General features: G+C 35.6%; 1 protein-coding gene across 2 annotated transcripts; it reads left to right on the top strand.

Moving 5' to 3' along the window:
• Positions 1-7,406: 7,406 nt before the first annotated feature.
• LOC107004576 lies at positions 7,407-15,223 on the top strand. 2 transcript variants are annotated; one of them, XM_015202819.2, is made up of 3 exons: positions 7,407-7,693; positions 8,474-8,584; positions 9,208-15,223. In XM_015202819.2, the coding sequence occupies exon 3, from the start codon at positions 11,308-11,310 to the stop codon at positions 12,409-12,411; it is 1,104 nt and encodes a 367-aa protein (XP_015058305.1). In that variant the 5' UTR covers positions 7,407-7,693; positions 8,474-8,584; positions 9,208-11,307; the 3' UTR covers positions 12,412-15,223. The 2 variants fall into 2 exon arrangements, with proteins under 2 accessions (XP_015058305.1, XP_027768886.1); XM_027913085.1 differs by lacking the exon at positions 8,474-8,584.
• Positions 15,224-18,197: the final 2,974 nt, after the last annotated feature.

Raw genomic sequence — 18,197 nt, 5'->3', positions numbered from 1 at the left:
ATCCTCCCTGCCTTAATCTCTCCTAACCAATCCGGATTTGTTAAATGCAGAAGTATTTCAGAGAACATTATGCTTGCTCAGGAAATCATTCATCATATCAAAAAACCCTATATTGGTAGTAATGTCATCATTAAACTAGACATGGATAAAGCTTATGAAAGGGTGTCATGGTCTTATATTTGTCTGGTTTTAAGGAAAATGGGATTTGTTGAGGTGTTTATTGATATGGTGTGGAGAATCATGGCTAACAACTGGTACTCAATCATTGTCAATAGTAAGAGATGTTTTTTTTCATTCCACTAGAGGTCTCAAGCAAGGTGATCCTTTCTCCGGACCTATTTATTTTAGGTGCGGAGGTATTATCAAGATCTCTTAACAAACTTCATAATCATCCGGATTACCATGGTTTTATCATGGAAATGAGGGGGCCACAGGTTAACCATTTGAGCTTTGTTGATATTTTGTTCACCTCTGGGAGATGCAAAACTTTGAAGCTCCGAATGAATACCTTAAATGAGTATCAAAATACTTCAGGATAACTCATCAATGGAGATAAAAGTCACTTTATGATCTACTCTAATGCTTTCACTAGCACTAGAGATAGAATAAAGAGACTTACAGGTTTTAAACAAAAACAAGGTCCTATTACTTACCTAGACTGCCCTTTATATGTGGGTAGCCTAGGAATATTTATTTTTCTGACCTTGATAATAAAGTTGTTGGCAGGATTACAGGGTGGAAAACAAAACAACTTAGCTACGGGGGCAAGGCAATACTTACAAAACATGTGCTACAAGCTCTTCCTATCCATCTACTTTCTGCAGTAACTCCCCCAACTACTATTCTTAAGCAAATCCAAATGCCTATGGCTGATTTTTTCTGGGGGTGGAATAGTGATAGGAAGAAATACTATTGGGATTATTGGAAGAACCTAAGCTTCCCTTATGATAGGGAGGAGTGGGCATGAGGAACTTAAAAGATGTTTGCAAGGCATTCCAATTCAAACAATGGTGGAGTTTTAGAACCAAGCAAACACTGTGGGGTGATTTCTTAAAGGCAAAGTACTGCCAAAGGTCCAATCCACTCAGCAAAAAATGGGATAGTGGAGAGTCATTAACTTCGAAATACATGTTGATGAACAGACCACAAGTTGAAAAAAACATCCAATGGAAACTTCAAGCTGGAAACTGTTCCTTTTGGAGGGATAATTGGTTAAGCACTGGACCATTATCACAATTTACCACCAACAGCAACAGATTCAACAACTCCAAAGTTGCAGATTATTGGGAGGAAGGGAGATGGAGCTGGAGCAGACTGTTAGAGAAGGCACCAGCCAGTCAGCTCTCCAACATCCTAGCTACAGAAATCTCCCCTCTCTAGCACCTACCAGATCATGCAGTGTGGAAACTCAACACCCATGGAGGCTTCAGCTGTTCAACAGCTTGGGAAGATATTAGGGATAAAAGGGCTAAGAATCACTTCAAGTCCCTTTTATGGTATCAGAAAATTCCATTTAAATCTTACTTCTTATTATGGAGAGCACTTAGGGGTAAACTCCCTACTAACGATAAGCTTACTAACTTTGGCATTGAGCCATCAAATTCTATTAGCTATTTTGACAGGTCAGGAATGGATTGCATAGAACATATTTTCAACAAAGGAAATTTTGTAGCCAAAGTCTGGAACTTTTTTGCACGCACTGCAGGCATGTAGCCATACCAGTTTTCTCTGCCGGTGCTGATCCAACAATGGTGGACTGCCAGTCTAAAAACTGCTGCCCACAAAATGTTCCTACAAGCCACACCTATATTCATTTGTTGGAACCTTTAGAAAAACAGATGTGCAACCAAGTATGGAGGCAAAAACAACCAACATAAGCAGGGTCAAATATGCCATATACAAGGACAATTACAAGACGCTTAGCACTACCTTCCCACGGGTTAAATGGCCAGCAAAATGGACAGATTTAATCCAAATAAGCGAGCGGTGCGCGCATGACATCAAGGTGAACATGGTGACATGGTTTAGACCTAAAGATAAGTGGAGCAACGTGAACACTAATGGAAGTGCAATAAATAATCCAGGCAGGCTGGGGGCTACTGGTATCTTGAGAGATAAAAATGGTAGGTCGTTGATGGCATTCACAACACCACTTGGAGAGGGGACAAACAACAAGGCTGAAATATAGGCAGCCATCTTTGGATTGATTGGGCACTCAAACATGAACATAGGAATATTATATTGGAACTTGACTCCCAATTGGTTGTGCATTGGATCTTAAAGAAGGTTGTCCCTCAATGGAGCATTATCACACAGTTTGGAAGGCTACAAAACCTCAAATCTCAAACCCAGAAATTTAAGTGCTTACATGTATTCAGGGAAGCTAATTGGGTGGCTGATTCACTATCAAAACACAGCCACAAGACAACTACTCCACAGGTTTACTTCAACAGCCAACAAATGCCTAAGGAAGCCAAATCATACTATCACCTTGATCTGTTGCAGATGCCTAGCTTTAGAAGGAAGAAGACCAAAAGGATTAAGGAACCTCCTTGATTATCCTTATATCTTTTCAACTTAGCTATAATTAAAATTATAGCTACTTTGAATAGGGTAGTTTAGTTTATAGACTTTCTTGTAAAGGGGGAGTCTCCCTAGTTTATGTTCCCTAGATATTTTGTATTGAGAGGAGTCCTCTCATTAGGTGCTTAGTATTTTGATTTAATCTTATATGTAAGGGGAAGAGTTGACTTCCTTTGGGAAGTTGACTCCAAACCATCTTAGGTAAGAGGTAAGGTTTATGCCCCCCTCCTTGTATTTTGTTTTTGTTAATAATTATAAAGCCTGGGGGTGTTGCTCACTCCCTTACCCACTAAAAGGGTCGTTTAACTAAAAAAAAAACTAAAAAAAACTCCACCCTAACCCTAATGTTAACCCTAACCCTAAACCCTAAAAAAATCCAAAGTCTAAAATCTGAAAAACCAAACATTAAACACTAAATCATATATTTTAAACCACAAATCCTAAAACCTAAAAAAACAAACCCTAACCCTAACCCTAACCCTAACCCAAAATCATTAACCCAAAACCCCATGCCAAAAATACAAAAACCCAAAAAACAAATACTAAACCATAGATTTAAACTAAAAATCCGAAACCCAGAAACCTAAAACCTAAAAAAATCCTAAATCTTAACCCTTACACTACCCTTAACATAAACACCTAACCCTAACCCTAACCTTAATCCTAACCATAAACCCTAAAACCCTAATCCCGAAGCCCAAAATGTCAAAACCCTTTAATTAAACAATAAACCCTAGATATTATAATTCAAATCCATAACCCCAACAATTAAAACATAAAAACAACCTAAACCCTAACCATAACATTAACCCTAATCCTAACTATACCATAAATCCTAATCCCCAAGCCTAAAATACCAAAACCCAAATATTAAACATTAAATCATTGATATTGAACTTCAAATCCAAAACCCTAAATCTAGAAACCTAAAAAACCCAAAACTCTAACCCTAACCTTAATCCTAAACCCTAAGCTGAAAATACCAAAACCCAAACATTAAATTCTAAACAATAGATTTTAAACCTCAAATACTAAATTATGAACCGTAAAACCTAAAAAATAACCTACACCCGAACCTTGATCCTAACACTAACCCAGACCTAATCCTAAACCTTACTCCCTAAACCCTAAGTCCAAATAAAAACTCTAAGTCCAAAATATGAAAACCCAGATATTAATCACTAGACATTATATTTTAAAGATTAAATCCTTAACCACAAATCCTAAAAGCTAAAAGAAACCTAAACCCTACACTTATGCCTAAACCTAACCTTAACCCTAACCCTAAACCACAAGCCAAAAATACCAAAACCCAAACATTAAATACTAAACCTTAGATTTTAAACCAAAAATCCTAAACCCCAAAATAAAAAACCTAAACCCTATCCCTAATTCTATCCCTAACACGAACTATAACCCTAACCCAATCCATAACCTTAACCCTAAACTCTAAACCCTATACCAAAGCCGAAAATACTAAAACACTAACATTAAACTCTAAACCATAGATATTACAACTCAAGTCGTTAACATAAAACTCTAAAACCTTAAAAACAACCTAAACCCTAACCCGAACCCTAACATTACCCCTAACCCTAACCATAACATAAACCCTAAACAACAAGCCCAAAACACCAAAACCCAAACATTATACACTAAATCATTGATATTAAGCCTCAAATCCTAAATCCTAAACTCAAAAACATATGAAAACCCAAAACCCTTACCCTAACCCTAACCCTGACCCTAACCCAAACCTTATACATAGCCCTAACCCTAAACAATAAACCCAAAACCCTAAGCCCAAAATACCAAAACCCAAACATGAAATACTAAACCATAGATTTTAAACATCAAATGCTAAACCCTGAACAATAAAACCTAAAAAAAACTACACCGTAACTCTTATCTCAAGCCTAACCCTAAACCTTTAACCCTAAGTCAAAACTAAAAAACCTAAGTCAAAAATATGAAACCCAAACATCAAACGCCAAACCATAGATTTTAAACCTCAAAACCTAAACCATATAACTTAAAACCGAAACCCTAACCCTAACCCTAACCTTAACCCGAACCCTAGGCCTAAACCATTCACCCGAACCCCACGTCCAAAATACGATAACCCAAACATTAAGCACTAACCATAGATTTTAAACCAAAAATCCAAAACACAAAAACCTAAAACCTAAAAAAACCTTAAACCTTAACCCTAACCATATCTCTAATACGAACCCTAATCATAACCCTATCCTTAACCCAAACCCTAAACCTAATGCCCAAAATACCAACCCCTAACATTAAACATTAATCCATAGATATGACAACTCAAATCATTTACACAAAACCCTAAAACATAAAAAAAGAAACTTAAACCCTAACCCTAATTCTAAGATAAATCCTAACCCTAACCATACCATAAACCCTAAACCCCAAGCCCAAAATACGAAAACCAAAACATTAAACTCTAAACTACTGATATTAAACCTCAAATCCTAAACCCTAAACGTAAAAACCTAAAAAAAAAAAAGCAATACCCTACCCCTAACCGTAAACGTAATCTTAACACTTACTCTAACCATAAACCATTAACCCGAAACCTTAAGCCCAAAATACCACATCCCAAACATCAAATACTAAACCATAGATTTTAAACCTCAAATGTTAAACCCTGAACCATAAAACCTAAAAAAAACATAAACCCTAACAAAAACCGTAAACCCTTGGTAAAAAAAACTAAGTCCAAAATACGAGAACTCAAATATGAAACACTAAGACATACATTTTAAATAGCAATTCCTTAACCACAAACCCTAAAACCTAAGAAAAACTTAAAATCTAACCCTAACCCTAACCCTAAGCTAAACCATCAACCTAACACCCAAAGCCTAAAATACAAAAACCCAAACATTAAATACTAAACTATAAATTTAAAACCTTAAATTCTTAACCCTGAACCATAAAACCTAAAAAAACCTACACCCTAACAATAATCTTAACCCTATTCCCAAAGCCAAAAACATAAAAAAAAAAACCCTAAGTCCAAAATACGAAAAACCCAAACATTAAACACTAAACATAGATTTTAAACCTCATATCCTAAACCACAAATTCTAAAACCTAAAAAAAATAAACCCTAACCCTAACCCTTACTCTAACCCTAACCCTTACCTAAAAACTTTAACCCGAAATCTCATGCCAAAAATACAAACACCCAAAGATTAAACACTTAATAAAAGATTTAGACCAAAAATCCTAAACCCCAAAACTAAAAACCTAAAAAAACCTAAACCTTAACCATTACCCTATCCTTAACATAAACCCTAACCCTAACCCTATCCTTAATCCTAAACCCTAAACCCTAAACCCTAACCCCAAAATAACAAAACACTTAAATTAAACAATAAACCATAAATATTACAACTCAAATTCATAACACCAAACATTAAACCATAAAAAACAACCAAAACCTAACCCTAATATTAATCCTAACTTTAACCCTACCATAAACCCTAAACCTCAAGCCCAAAAACATTTAACACTAAAATATTGATATGAAACCTCAAATCCTAAATACTAAACCTAAAAATGTAAAAAAAAAAAACAAAACCCTAACCTTAAACCCTAAGCCGAAAATACCAAAATTAAAACATTAAATACATATCCATAAATTTTAAACCACAAATGATAAATAATGAACCATAAAACCTAAAAAAAAACTACACACTAACCCTAATCCTAACCCTAACCCTAACCCTAATCTTAACCAACTCTAACCCTAAACCATAAACCCGAAACCTTAAGGCAAAAATACCCCAACCCAAACATTAAATACTAAAACATAGATTTCAAACCTAAAATGTTAAACCTAGAACCATAAAACCAAAAAAAAAACCTACACCCTAACCCTTAACCCCAAGTCCTAAACCCTATGTACAAAAAAACCCTAAATCCAATATACGAGAGCCCAAATATGAAACACTAAATCATAGATTTTAAATATAACATCCTTAGCCACAAACCCTAAAACCTAAGTAAAACACAAGCCTTAACCCCAACCCTAACCCATAACATAACCCTAACCCTAACCTAAACCATAAACCCAAAACCCTAAGTCCAAAATACAAAAACCCAAACATTAAATACTAAATCATATATTTTAAACCTTAAATATTAAACCCTGAACCATAAAACCTAAGAAAACCAACACCTTAAACCTAATCTTAACACTAACCTTAAACCCTAAACCCCCAAAAAACCCTAATGAAAAATACGAAAACTGAAACATTAAACACTAAACCATAGATTTTAAACCTTAAATCCTAAACCACAAACCCTACAACCTAAAAAAACTAAACCCTAATCCTAACCCTTACCCTAACCATAACCATAACCCAAATCCATTACCCAAAACCCCATGCCCAAAATACAAAAAACCAAAGATGAAACACTAAACAATAGATTTAACCAAATATCTTAAACCCCAAAAGCTAAAACCCAAAAAAAAATCCTAAAAATTAACCCTTACCCTATCCTTAACATAAATTTTTGGGTACATTTTTAAAGTGTAGCTTTAGTTTTTAGCTTTTGGCAACAATAATATTGGTAACACTTATAAAACGTGTTCTTTAATAGTAAAGGCTACACTTTATGCATGTTGCCAAATTATGATATAATTGACAACACTGATTTACACATATGACTACACTTTTAAGCATGGTATTTTTGTAGTTCTAGAAACAACACTTTATAATCGTCACCTTATTTGTTTCCTAAAAAATTTCTATTTTTTTAAATAAATTATTATATTCTCTCCTAAATATTATTGTCTTTCTCAAATTTCTGATTGACCAACAAAAAAAACACTCAAAAACATGTTGTTTTCCCCAAATGAAAAAACTAATATGCAGGTATCATTGTTCTTCTTTCTCATCATACATAGCTTCTAGAGTTTTATAAGAGCTTCTCTTTGCAACACTAAAAAGCTTCCGAAATCACAAGGCTTCTCGTTTTCTTTCTCGTCGGTCCAAATCAAAGTCTCCTAAGAGCGTCTCTTTGATGATTTTGTTCATAACTTTCTCGTCGGCTTCTCCAAACGATTCCATATATGCAGGTATCATTGCTTCAAACCCTTTTCAGATCTTATCTAATTTTTGCTTCATGGGGTTTTTGATTTTTTTTATTTTATTTGAATATTGTTAGGGTTTTTTATGAGGTTAATGAAAGATTTGAACTGAGAACTAGAAATAGGTTATCTAATGTGCTCGGAAATTGTTGAATAGTAGTAAATTTTCCTTTTTTTGTGGGATTAATGGGGTTTTATTAAGATGGAATGTTTGGTAATTAGGCTTTTATAGGCTTAATATATGAGTGGGACAACGAATTGGTCACTGTACATTTCTCCCTTTTTGATGAGGGATGGTGAGTTTCTACTTCTTCTAAACCTTTGTTTGGGAAAATGGAGAGATAGATCAAAGATTTCTGAAGTTATTTTGAGGAGTTGGGAATTCTATTGAAGTTGATATGGGTTGGGTGACTGAGATAGATTCGGTCACTCGACTCATATATGCTAACCTTTTTCTCGTTCAGATGATAACCTTTCCATTTTATGAGTTTTTAAAATGTTAGTTGCAATTATAGATCTAAATAATCTTCATGTTTTATCAGAATTTCAATTTCACTATATAATATATAGTTTAATCTTGTTATCAATTTATGGTTGCAAGGTATTGTGGAGTGGTGGGTAATTGAGTTTTGAATGATTATTGCTTCATTTTGTTTGCCTTTAGATTACCTATGACTATGTATGAGTTATTTGTTTTTTAGTTTATGGTAGCATGTACATGAGGAGCAAGCTAATATTGATATATTTATCTAAAAATTTGTACTATAGGAAACAGATAGATTCCTTCTAAAAGAAGTGACTCAAAAGGAAGCTCGAGAGGTAAAAGAAGAAGAATGAATTAGAGTGGAAGATGAGGAATAAAAGGTGAAACAAAGCCAGGTACACATACTTGGCGCCAAATGTACTTCCATATATTCTTCTTTTTATTTACGCAATAGTAAAGTTTGACTTATGTGGGTTGTGTCCAATGTATTTACTTTATTAGTTGTAGCTGTTTATTGATGGGGTTAAATTGAAGGTTAATGGATGGTTGTTCAATAGACATTGTGTGACGTGAAATAAAGTTGAGGAAGATATGAAAGTAGTTGGTTACAAAAGATAATCCGAAGGGAATGACCAGCCCAATTCTAGTATGGCAATCAATTCTAAAAAAAGCATAGAGAATCTTGCAGTTTTAGGGATTCAGATGAAGTTTTTAGTAGTTGGAGATATTGTGGTGGTTGCTTTCTAGAGACGAAAACCATGTTCTTCTTTGACAATGATCCTAATGCAGAGAGAATGCACATTTGGTCAGTGGAGAGAAATAGTCAAACAAAATCTTCCAATTTAGTTCCATATTTTGAATATGTCTACATAATACAGTAGAAAATACAACATATCATGTGCTTCTTTGAATGCATAAATTAATTTGTGTTTTTCATATTATTATTCTCAGCGTGCAGCTTACAATTGTTTCAAGTTGATGGAAGAAGTTGTTTTAGTTTTCATATTATTGTTCTCAGGGGCATATGGAAGATGAGTGCACAATTAAAAGGAGGGATGAAGAAATCAGGAAAAGGAAGGAACGGGAAAATGGAAGAAGATCCAACGAGGATCAGGAATAGGGGGACCAGTCAATGAATCAAGTACAAGACAAAGGTAACTCTGAGTTCATTGCAAGAACTCAGAATCAACAAAACACAAGTCAGAAAGAAGAGCTCAAACAGGGTGCTATACACAGTTACTCAAAGAATCATCAGGTAAAACAAAAACAAATAAGCAATATTCCTAATTCAAAAGACCAAGATCACCAAGAGGAAATTCCAGAGGAACAGTGGCATACACAGAAAAAGAGGCAACAAAAAAATCAAGATTAAACCACCTCCAAGGCAGTTTTGAAACCTGTCTCACCTCCAAAGCAAAGAAGTAGTAAGAGCCACCAATAGGAGCAGGATACAACAGGTATAACTAAATTTCAGACTCATAGTATTTTTTCTAGCCATGAAATGCAAGAACAACAAGAGGGAAACCAAACAGGAGAAGGAAACACCAGGCAGGCTGCTTATCAGGTAGACCAACCAAAAAATGGGACTGCTAAGGACCCAGCTATAAGAAAAAACCTCACCACTCATAACATACAAAACCAATAAGCTGATACAGCCAACAAAAATAAATGCATAGGAATTGACTCAATGCTCCCAAGTCCCAATTCCCCCAATTTTATTAATGTTGATGATGGTTTTATTGAAGAAGTTGTTGGAGGCATGGATGGGGGGTGTCAGGAGAAAACCTCTAACATGCAGGATGGTGTTACTAAATGGGGAGTTTGACTCATGTTCTGCATGAGGGGTTGGTTGACCTTAGGTCTGACTTTAGAGCCTTTGAAATTTCTAAGAACAGCAAGCAACAAGGAGAGAAACAGCAGGTCCAACAACATTCTACATATAATAAAGAAAAACAGCAAATTGAAAAAGAGGAAAAGAAAGAAAAAGGGGAACATGATGCTTCTTGTACTCCGGAAAGTACTCCAAGAGCAAAAACAAGCCCAGCAAATAGAAAAGGGATGCTGCTAAAAGGAGACAGAATAAGCTTCAGACCAATGACAATGATCAAGAACAACAAAAGAGGGAGGAATCATGCAACAAAGTTGTTATGGTTGATGATAATCTTCAGGCTCAACATATGACTCCTCCTCCTTCTGAACCACCAGATAAGAGACAACAAATATCTAAGATGAACACAGTGCCTAATTTTGATGAATATGTTGTGGATAATTCTGAGGATGAAATAGATGGGGATAATCACTCCTTAGAAGAGGGTTATGAGGATGATGAGACTATTGAGGCCCTTATTAACGTCTTTACTCCTCATAATGATCAGACCTTAGAGTAAGAGATCACACATGTGGCACAAAATCAATGTTTATCTCCAAGGGGTTTCCATCAAGACAAATTTCACTTCAAGAAGCAAGATGTCAATACAGTCACAGCTGGCAGACCTAATACTAGGCTCTTTTCCTCTAGATCTTCCAAATGATTAGTACAATTGTATGGAATGTGAGAGGGCTCAACACTCAAGGGGGGTTGGAGAGACTCAAAATGCTCAGAAAGCTTCACCAATTATCTGTTATCACTATTTTGGAACCTTTTTATGATATTGTCCATGTTCAAAGCTTTAAGGTCCATTTAAATATGGATAATGCTACGAGTAATTGTAATGGTAAAATTTGGGTTCTTTGGAGCAATGATATTGATTGTAATATTCTTGATGAAGATGAAGAGAAAATCACTTGCAACATGAAACACAATGAATTACAATATCAATTACTAGTACCTTTGTCTATGCTAAATACAAATATCACCTCATGAGACCTCTTTGGGACAAAATGATTCAGCAAGCCTCTTTGAATGAGAACCCTTGGTTGTACTGTTGGACATTTTAATGTCATAACTTCTGTGGAGGAAAAACATTGAGGGGTGCCTTACAACATGAGGAAGAGTATGGACTTTATTACTGTCATTGAAGACTGTGGCATTTTGGACATTGGTTTTAGTGGTCATTAATTCACATGGTCTAACAAGAGGGGTATAAATCACAGAAATTGGAAGAGGCTTGAAAGGGCTATGGTAAATGATTTTTGGTTGGAAAAGATGCCTCAAACCACTATAACTCACTTGTCATCTACTGGATCTGATCATTGTCCTTTATTCATGAAAATGGTTTCCACAACAATTGATCACACCAAGTACTTCAGATTTCTCAACTGTTGGGTGGATAATCCTCATTTAATGGAAACTGTTGAAACCTGTTGGGAGAAGGAAGTAGTAGGTACTGGCATGTTGAAATTTCAAAAAAAAATGATAAGGCTATCAAATACTCTTAGTGTTTTGTCTAAGAGAGAATTTGGTGATATTTTCCAAATGCTTAGGATGTATGAGGAACAAGTGCATAAAGCTGAAGAAAACTACATCAATAACCAAAGTGACTCAAATACAAGCATCCTTCATGTAATTAATGCAAAGTACATCAAATTTCTCAAGCTGGAAGATACTATTTTGAAACAAAAAACCCAACTCCAATGGTTTAAAGAAGGTGATACTAATTATAAATACTTCCATTTAGTAATAAGAGGAAGAAGAAGGAAGTTTTTTATTCACAAAGTTTCCAATGAAAATGGAGATTGGATACAAGGCGACGACAACATTGCTCAGGTAGCTTGTGAACACTTCAAAGGAATATTTACTGGTGAAGAAAAGCTTATCAATGAGCACACCTTGGAATGCATTCCAAGGGTGATTAATCAAGACCAAAATGCTCAGCTTACCATTGAGCCTAGCATGGATGAACCTAAAGAGGTTGTATTGTCTATGAATCCAAATTCTGCAGCTAGTCCTGATGGTATGAATGGGTACTTCTTTCAAAAATGTTTGCATATTATCAAGAATGATCTAATGGGGGTGGTTCAGGCCTTTTTCAGTGGACAAATGATTCCTAAGTACTTCTCCCATTCTTGTATTGTGCTGCTCCCTAAAGTGAACAATCCAAACAAGCTCACTGAGTATAGGCCTATAAGTCTGAGTAACTTCACTAACAAAATCATTTTTAAGCTAATGAGCAACATACTTAGGCCTATCCTCCCTGACTTAATCTCTACTAATGAATCCGGGATTGTTAAAGGTAGAAGTGTTTCTGATAACGTCATGCTTGCTCAGGAAATCATTCACTAAATTAAAAAACGCAATATTGGTAGCAATGTCATCATTAAACTTGACATTGGAAAACGCTTATGACATTGTCTCTTGGTCATATATTTGCCTTGTGCTGAGGAAAATGGGATTTGCTGAGGTTTTTATTGTTATGGTGTGGAGAATAATGGCTAATAATTGGTACTCAATCATTGTCAATGGTAAGCGATATGGTTTCTTTCACTCCCCTAGAGGTCTCAAGCAAGGTGATCCACTTTCTCCATCCCTATTTATTTTAGGTGCTGAGGTACTATCAAGATCTCTAAATAGGCTTCACAACCATCTGGATTATCATGGTTTCTTCATGGAAAGGAGAGGGCGTCAGGTGAATCATCTGAGTTTTGTTGATGACATAATTCTATTCACATCTGGAAGATGCCAGACTCTAAAACTCCTAATGGCAACTTTAATGGAGTATGAAGATACTTCTGGGCAACTCATCTATGGAGACAAAAGCCACTTTACGCTACACTCTAATGCTTTCAATAGCACTAGAGATAGAATAAAGAGGCTGACAGGTTTCAAAAAAAAGCAAGGCACTATTAATTACCTAGGTTGCCCTTTATTTTTTGGTAGGCCTAGAAATATCTATTTCTCTGATCTTGTTAACAAGGTTGTTTGCAGGATTACAGGTTGACAAACCAAACAATTAAGGTATGGAGGCAAGGCAATTCTTACCAAACATGTTCTTCATGATCTTCCTATCCACCTTCTATCTGCAGTAACACCTCCAATTACAATACTCAGGCAAATCCAAGGGCTTATAGCTGACTTTTTTTGGGGATGGAAAAATGATAGAAAGAAGTATCACTGGGCTTCATGGAAAAATCTAAGTTACCCTTATGATAAAGGGGGTGGGGGTGGGAATGAGAAACTTGCAAGATATTTGAAAATCTTTTCAATTCAAACAGTGGTGGATCTTCAAAACAAAACAAAAACTGTGGGGAGAATTTTTGAGAGAAAAATATTGTCAAAGATCAAACCAAGTAAGCAAAAAAGGGGATAACGGAGATTCACTAACCTGGAAACAGATGCTTATGAACATACAGCATGTTGAGCAACACATCCATTGGAAGCTTCAAGCTGGGAATTGTTCATTTTTGTGGAATAACTGGTTGGGCAGTGGACCACTGGCTGAGTTTACCACTAATAGCAATGGATTTAATAATTCTACTGTGGCTGAATATTGGGAAGAGGGGAGCTGGAGTTGGAGAAAACTGTTACAGCATGCTCCAGCCAGTCAATTCTCTAACCTTCTGGCAGCAGAGATCTCTCCACAGCAACAGCTACCTGATCAACCAGTGTGGAAGCTCAATAACCACGACAGTTTTAGCTGTTCTTCATCTTTGAAAGAAATCAGAAACAAAAGAGCCAAGAATCAATTTAACTCGATGCTATGTCATAAAAACATTCCCTTTAAATATTGTTTTCTTTTATGGAGAACCCTAAGGGGTAAACTCCCTACAAATGAAAGATTGACTAACTTTGGCATTGAGCCATCACATTGTTTCTGTTGTCTTGGTAGAGAAGGTATGGACAGCATAGAACATACATTCAATTCAAGGCATATGCAGCCAAGGTATGGAGCTTTTTTTGCAGGTAGTGCAGGCCTACAGCCAGACCACTCTTCACTGCAGCAGCTGCTACAACAATGGTGGACAGCCAAGCCGAGAAATCCAGCCCACAAACTGCTGCTACAAGCTACGCCAATATTCATCTGCTGGAATCTGTGGAAGAACAGGTGTGCCTGCAAGTATGTCGGTAAAGCAATAAACATCAGGAGAGTTAAATATGCAATCTACAAGGACAACTACAAGATGTTGAACACTGCATTTCCTCAAGTTAACTGACCGGCCAAGTGGACAATTTAATGCAAAAGAGTGAAAAGTGTGTGCATGACATCAAAGTGAGCATGGTGAAGTGGCTTAAACTTGTAGACCAGTGGCTCAAAGTGAACAGTGATGGCAGTGCACTCATGAACCCTGGCAGGATGGGGGCTGGTGGAATCCTGAGAGACAAACAAGGCAAAGTGGTGATGGCTTTCGCAACACCACTTGGAGAAGGAACAAACAACAAAGCTGAAATAGAGGAAACCATCATTGGTTTAACTTGAGCACTTGAGCTTGCATACAGGAACATAATTTTGGAACTTGATTCTCAACCAGTAGTGCAATGGGTCCTAAAGAAGGCAGTCTCTCAATGGAGCATCATCACTCAACTTGGAAGGCTGCAACATCTTATCAATCAAGTATACAACTTCAAATGCATCCATGTATTCAGAGAAGCTAATTGCATAGCGGATGGATTCTCAAAACATAGTCACAGCATTGCCACTCCCCAGGTATATTTCAACAGCCACCAACTACCGAAAGAAGCAAAGGCCTACTATCAACTCGACTTATTGGAGATGCCTAACGTTAGAAGAAGGAAGACAAAGAGAATTTTTGAACTTCCTTGAGGTTGTATACATTTTCAACTTAGCTATAATTAATTATAGCTACTTTGAATAGGTTAATTTAGTTTATAGGATTTCTTGTAAAGGGAGAGTCTCCCTAGATTATGCTTCCTAGATACTTTGTATTGAGTGGAGTTCTCTCCTTAGGTGCTTAGTATTTCAGTTTCATCTTTTGTGTAAGGGGAGGAGTTGACTTCCTTTTGGAAAGTTGACTCTAAACCTTCTTAGGTGGGAGGTTAGGTTTATGTCCCCCTCCTTGTATTTTTTTTGTTAGTAATGATAAGGCCTGGGGGTGTTGCTCAGCTCCTACCCCTCCAAGGGTAATTCAACCAAAAAAAATCCCAAAATAGCAAAAACCAAATATTAAATACTAAACCATAGATTTTAAACTTCAAATGTCGAACCTAGAACCATAAAACCTAAAAAATAACCTACACCTTAACCCTTAACCCTACGCCGAAAATAAAAAAACCCAAATATGAAATACTAAACCAATGATTTTAAATACCAAATCATGAGACACAACCACTAAAACCTAAGAAAAAAATAAGCCCTAACCCTAATCCTAACCTTAACCTAAACCATAAACACAAAACCTTAAGTCAAAAATACCAAAACCCAAACATTAAATACTAAAACATAAATTTTAAACCTTAAATGCTAAACCCTGATCCATAAAACCAAAAAAAGCCTACAACCTAATCTTAATGTTAATCCAAACCCAAAAAACATAAAAAAAAATAAGTCCAAAATACAATAACCCAAAAATTAAACATTAAACGATAGATTTTAAATCTCAAATCCTAAACCACAAACCCTAAAACATAAAAACACTAGAACCTAACCCCTTACGCTAAACCTAACCCTAACCCAAAACGATTAACCCGAAATCACATGCCCAAAATACAAAAACCCAAATATTAAACACTAAACCATAGATTTAAACTAAAAATCCTCAACCCAAAAACCTAAAAACTTAACCCTTACCCTATCCTTAACATAAACCCTTACCCTAACCCTTAAATCTAAACCCTAAGCCCAAAATACCAAAACCCTTAAATTAAATAATAAAAAATAGATATTACAACTCAACTCCATAACCCCAAACATTAAAACCTAAAAACAACCTAAACCCTATGCCCTAACATTAACCCTAACCCTAACCCTACAATAAAACCTTAATCCCCAAGGCCAAAATACAAAAACCCAATCACTAAACATTAAACCATTGAAATTAAACCTCAAATCCTAAACCCTAAACCTAGAAACCTAAAAAAGCCAAAACGCTATCCCTTACCCTAACCCTAAACCCTAAGCCAAAAATACCAAAACCCAAACATTAAATACAAAACCATAGATTTTAAACCTCAAATGCTAAATCATGAACCATAAAAACTAAAAAAAACATACACCCAAACCCTAATCCTACCCTAACCCGAACCCTAATCCTAAACCTTGAACCCTAAACCCTACGTTCAAATAAAAACTCTAATTCAATAATACGAAAACCCATACATTAAACACTTGACCATAGATTTTAAACCTCAAATCCTAAACCACAATCCCTAAAACCTAAATAAAACCTAAATCCTAACCCTAACCTTAACCCTAACCCTAACCCTAATCCTTACACTATTAACCCTAAACCCAAAGCACAAAATACCAAATCCCGAACATTAAATACTAAATCATAGATTTTAAACTAAAAATCCTATACCCCAAAACAAAAAAACTAAAAAAATCTGAAACCCCTAGCCCTAACCTTATACCTAACACGAACCTTAATTATATCCCTATCCTTAACCTTAACCCTAAACTCTTAACTCTAAGCCCAAAGCCCAAAATACAAAAACTCTAATATTAAACACTAAACCATAGATATTATAACTCAAATCCTTAACCCCGAACTCTAAAACCTAAAAAACAACCTAAACCTAACCCTAACCCTAAACATAACATTACCCCTAACCCTAACCCTAACATAAACCCTAAACCCTAAGCCAATAACACCAAAACTCAAACACTAAACACTTAACCATTGATATTATGACTCAAATCCTAAATCCTAAACCTAAAAACAAAACCAAAAAAACCCTAACCCTAACCCTAACTCTAACCATAACCCTAGCCCTAAGTCCAAACTAAAAACCCTAAGTCCAAAATACGATACCTGAAAATCAAACACTGAACAATAGATTTTAAACCTCAAATCCTTAACCACATAACCTAAAACCTAAAAAAACTAAATCCTAATTCTAACCCTAACCTTAACCCTAACCCTAACCATAAACTATTCACCTGAAACCCAACGCCCAAAATACCATAACCCAAACATTAAGCACTAAACTATTGATTTTAAACAAAAATTCTTAACCCCATTACCTAAAACTTTAAAAAACCCTAGACCCTAACCCTAACCCTATCCAAACAGTAACCCTAACCCTATACCTAAAGTCCAAAATATCAAAATCCTATAATTAAACACTAATCCCATAGTTATTAGAACTGACATAGTTAAACCAAAACCCTAAAACCTAAAAAAAACCTAAACCCTAACCCTAACCCTAACATTAATCCTAACCTTAACCCTACCATAAACTCTAAACCCAAGCCCAAAATAAGAATACTAAAACATTAAACACTAAACTATTGATACTAAACCTTAAATCCTAAATCCTAAACCCTAAACCTAAAAACCTAAAAAAAACCAAAACTCTAACCCTAACCTTAACCCTAACTCTAACCATAAACCATAAACCCTAAACCTTAAGCCCAAAATACAACAACCCAAATATTAAATGCTAAACCATAGATTTTAAACCTCAAATGTTAAACCCAGAACTATAAAACCTAAAAAAACCTACACACTAACCCTTAAACCTAAAATCTAAACCCTAAGTCCAAAATACAAGAACCTAAATATGAAGGGAAAATGCACAAGTACCCCTCAACCTATGATCGAAATCTCAGAGACACACTTATACAATACTAAGGTCTTATAACCCACTGAGCTTATTTTATGAGTAGTTTTCTACCCCTTTTTTGGCCTACGTGGCACTAGTTTGAAAAAATAAATAGTCAATCAGCATTGGTCCCACAAGATAGTGCCATGTATGCTGAAAAGGGGTAGAAAATTATTAATAAAATAAGTTATGGGAGTAATAGGACCTTACTATGGTATAAGTGTGTCTCTGAGATTTTGGGCATAGGTTGAGGGGGTACTTGTGCATTATCCCAAATATAAAAAACTAAACCATAGATTTTAAATATTAAATCCTTAGCCACAAACCCTAAAACCTAAAAAAACTAAACC

The sequence above is a fragment of the Solanum pennellii genome, chromosome 11, assembly GCF_001406875.1.
Source record: "Solanum pennellii chromosome 11, SPENNV200".
Taxonomy (NCBI): domain Eukaryota; kingdom Viridiplantae; phylum Streptophyta; class Magnoliopsida; order Solanales; family Solanaceae; genus Solanum; species Solanum pennellii.
This window is presented reverse-complemented; position numbering and strand designations above follow the sequence as displayed.

Coding starts and splice junctions, on each gene's coding strand:
- LOC107004576 (XM_027913085.1), top strand. CDS start 11,308: ATGGTAAATGATTTTTGGTTGGAAAAGATGCCTCAAACCACTATAACT.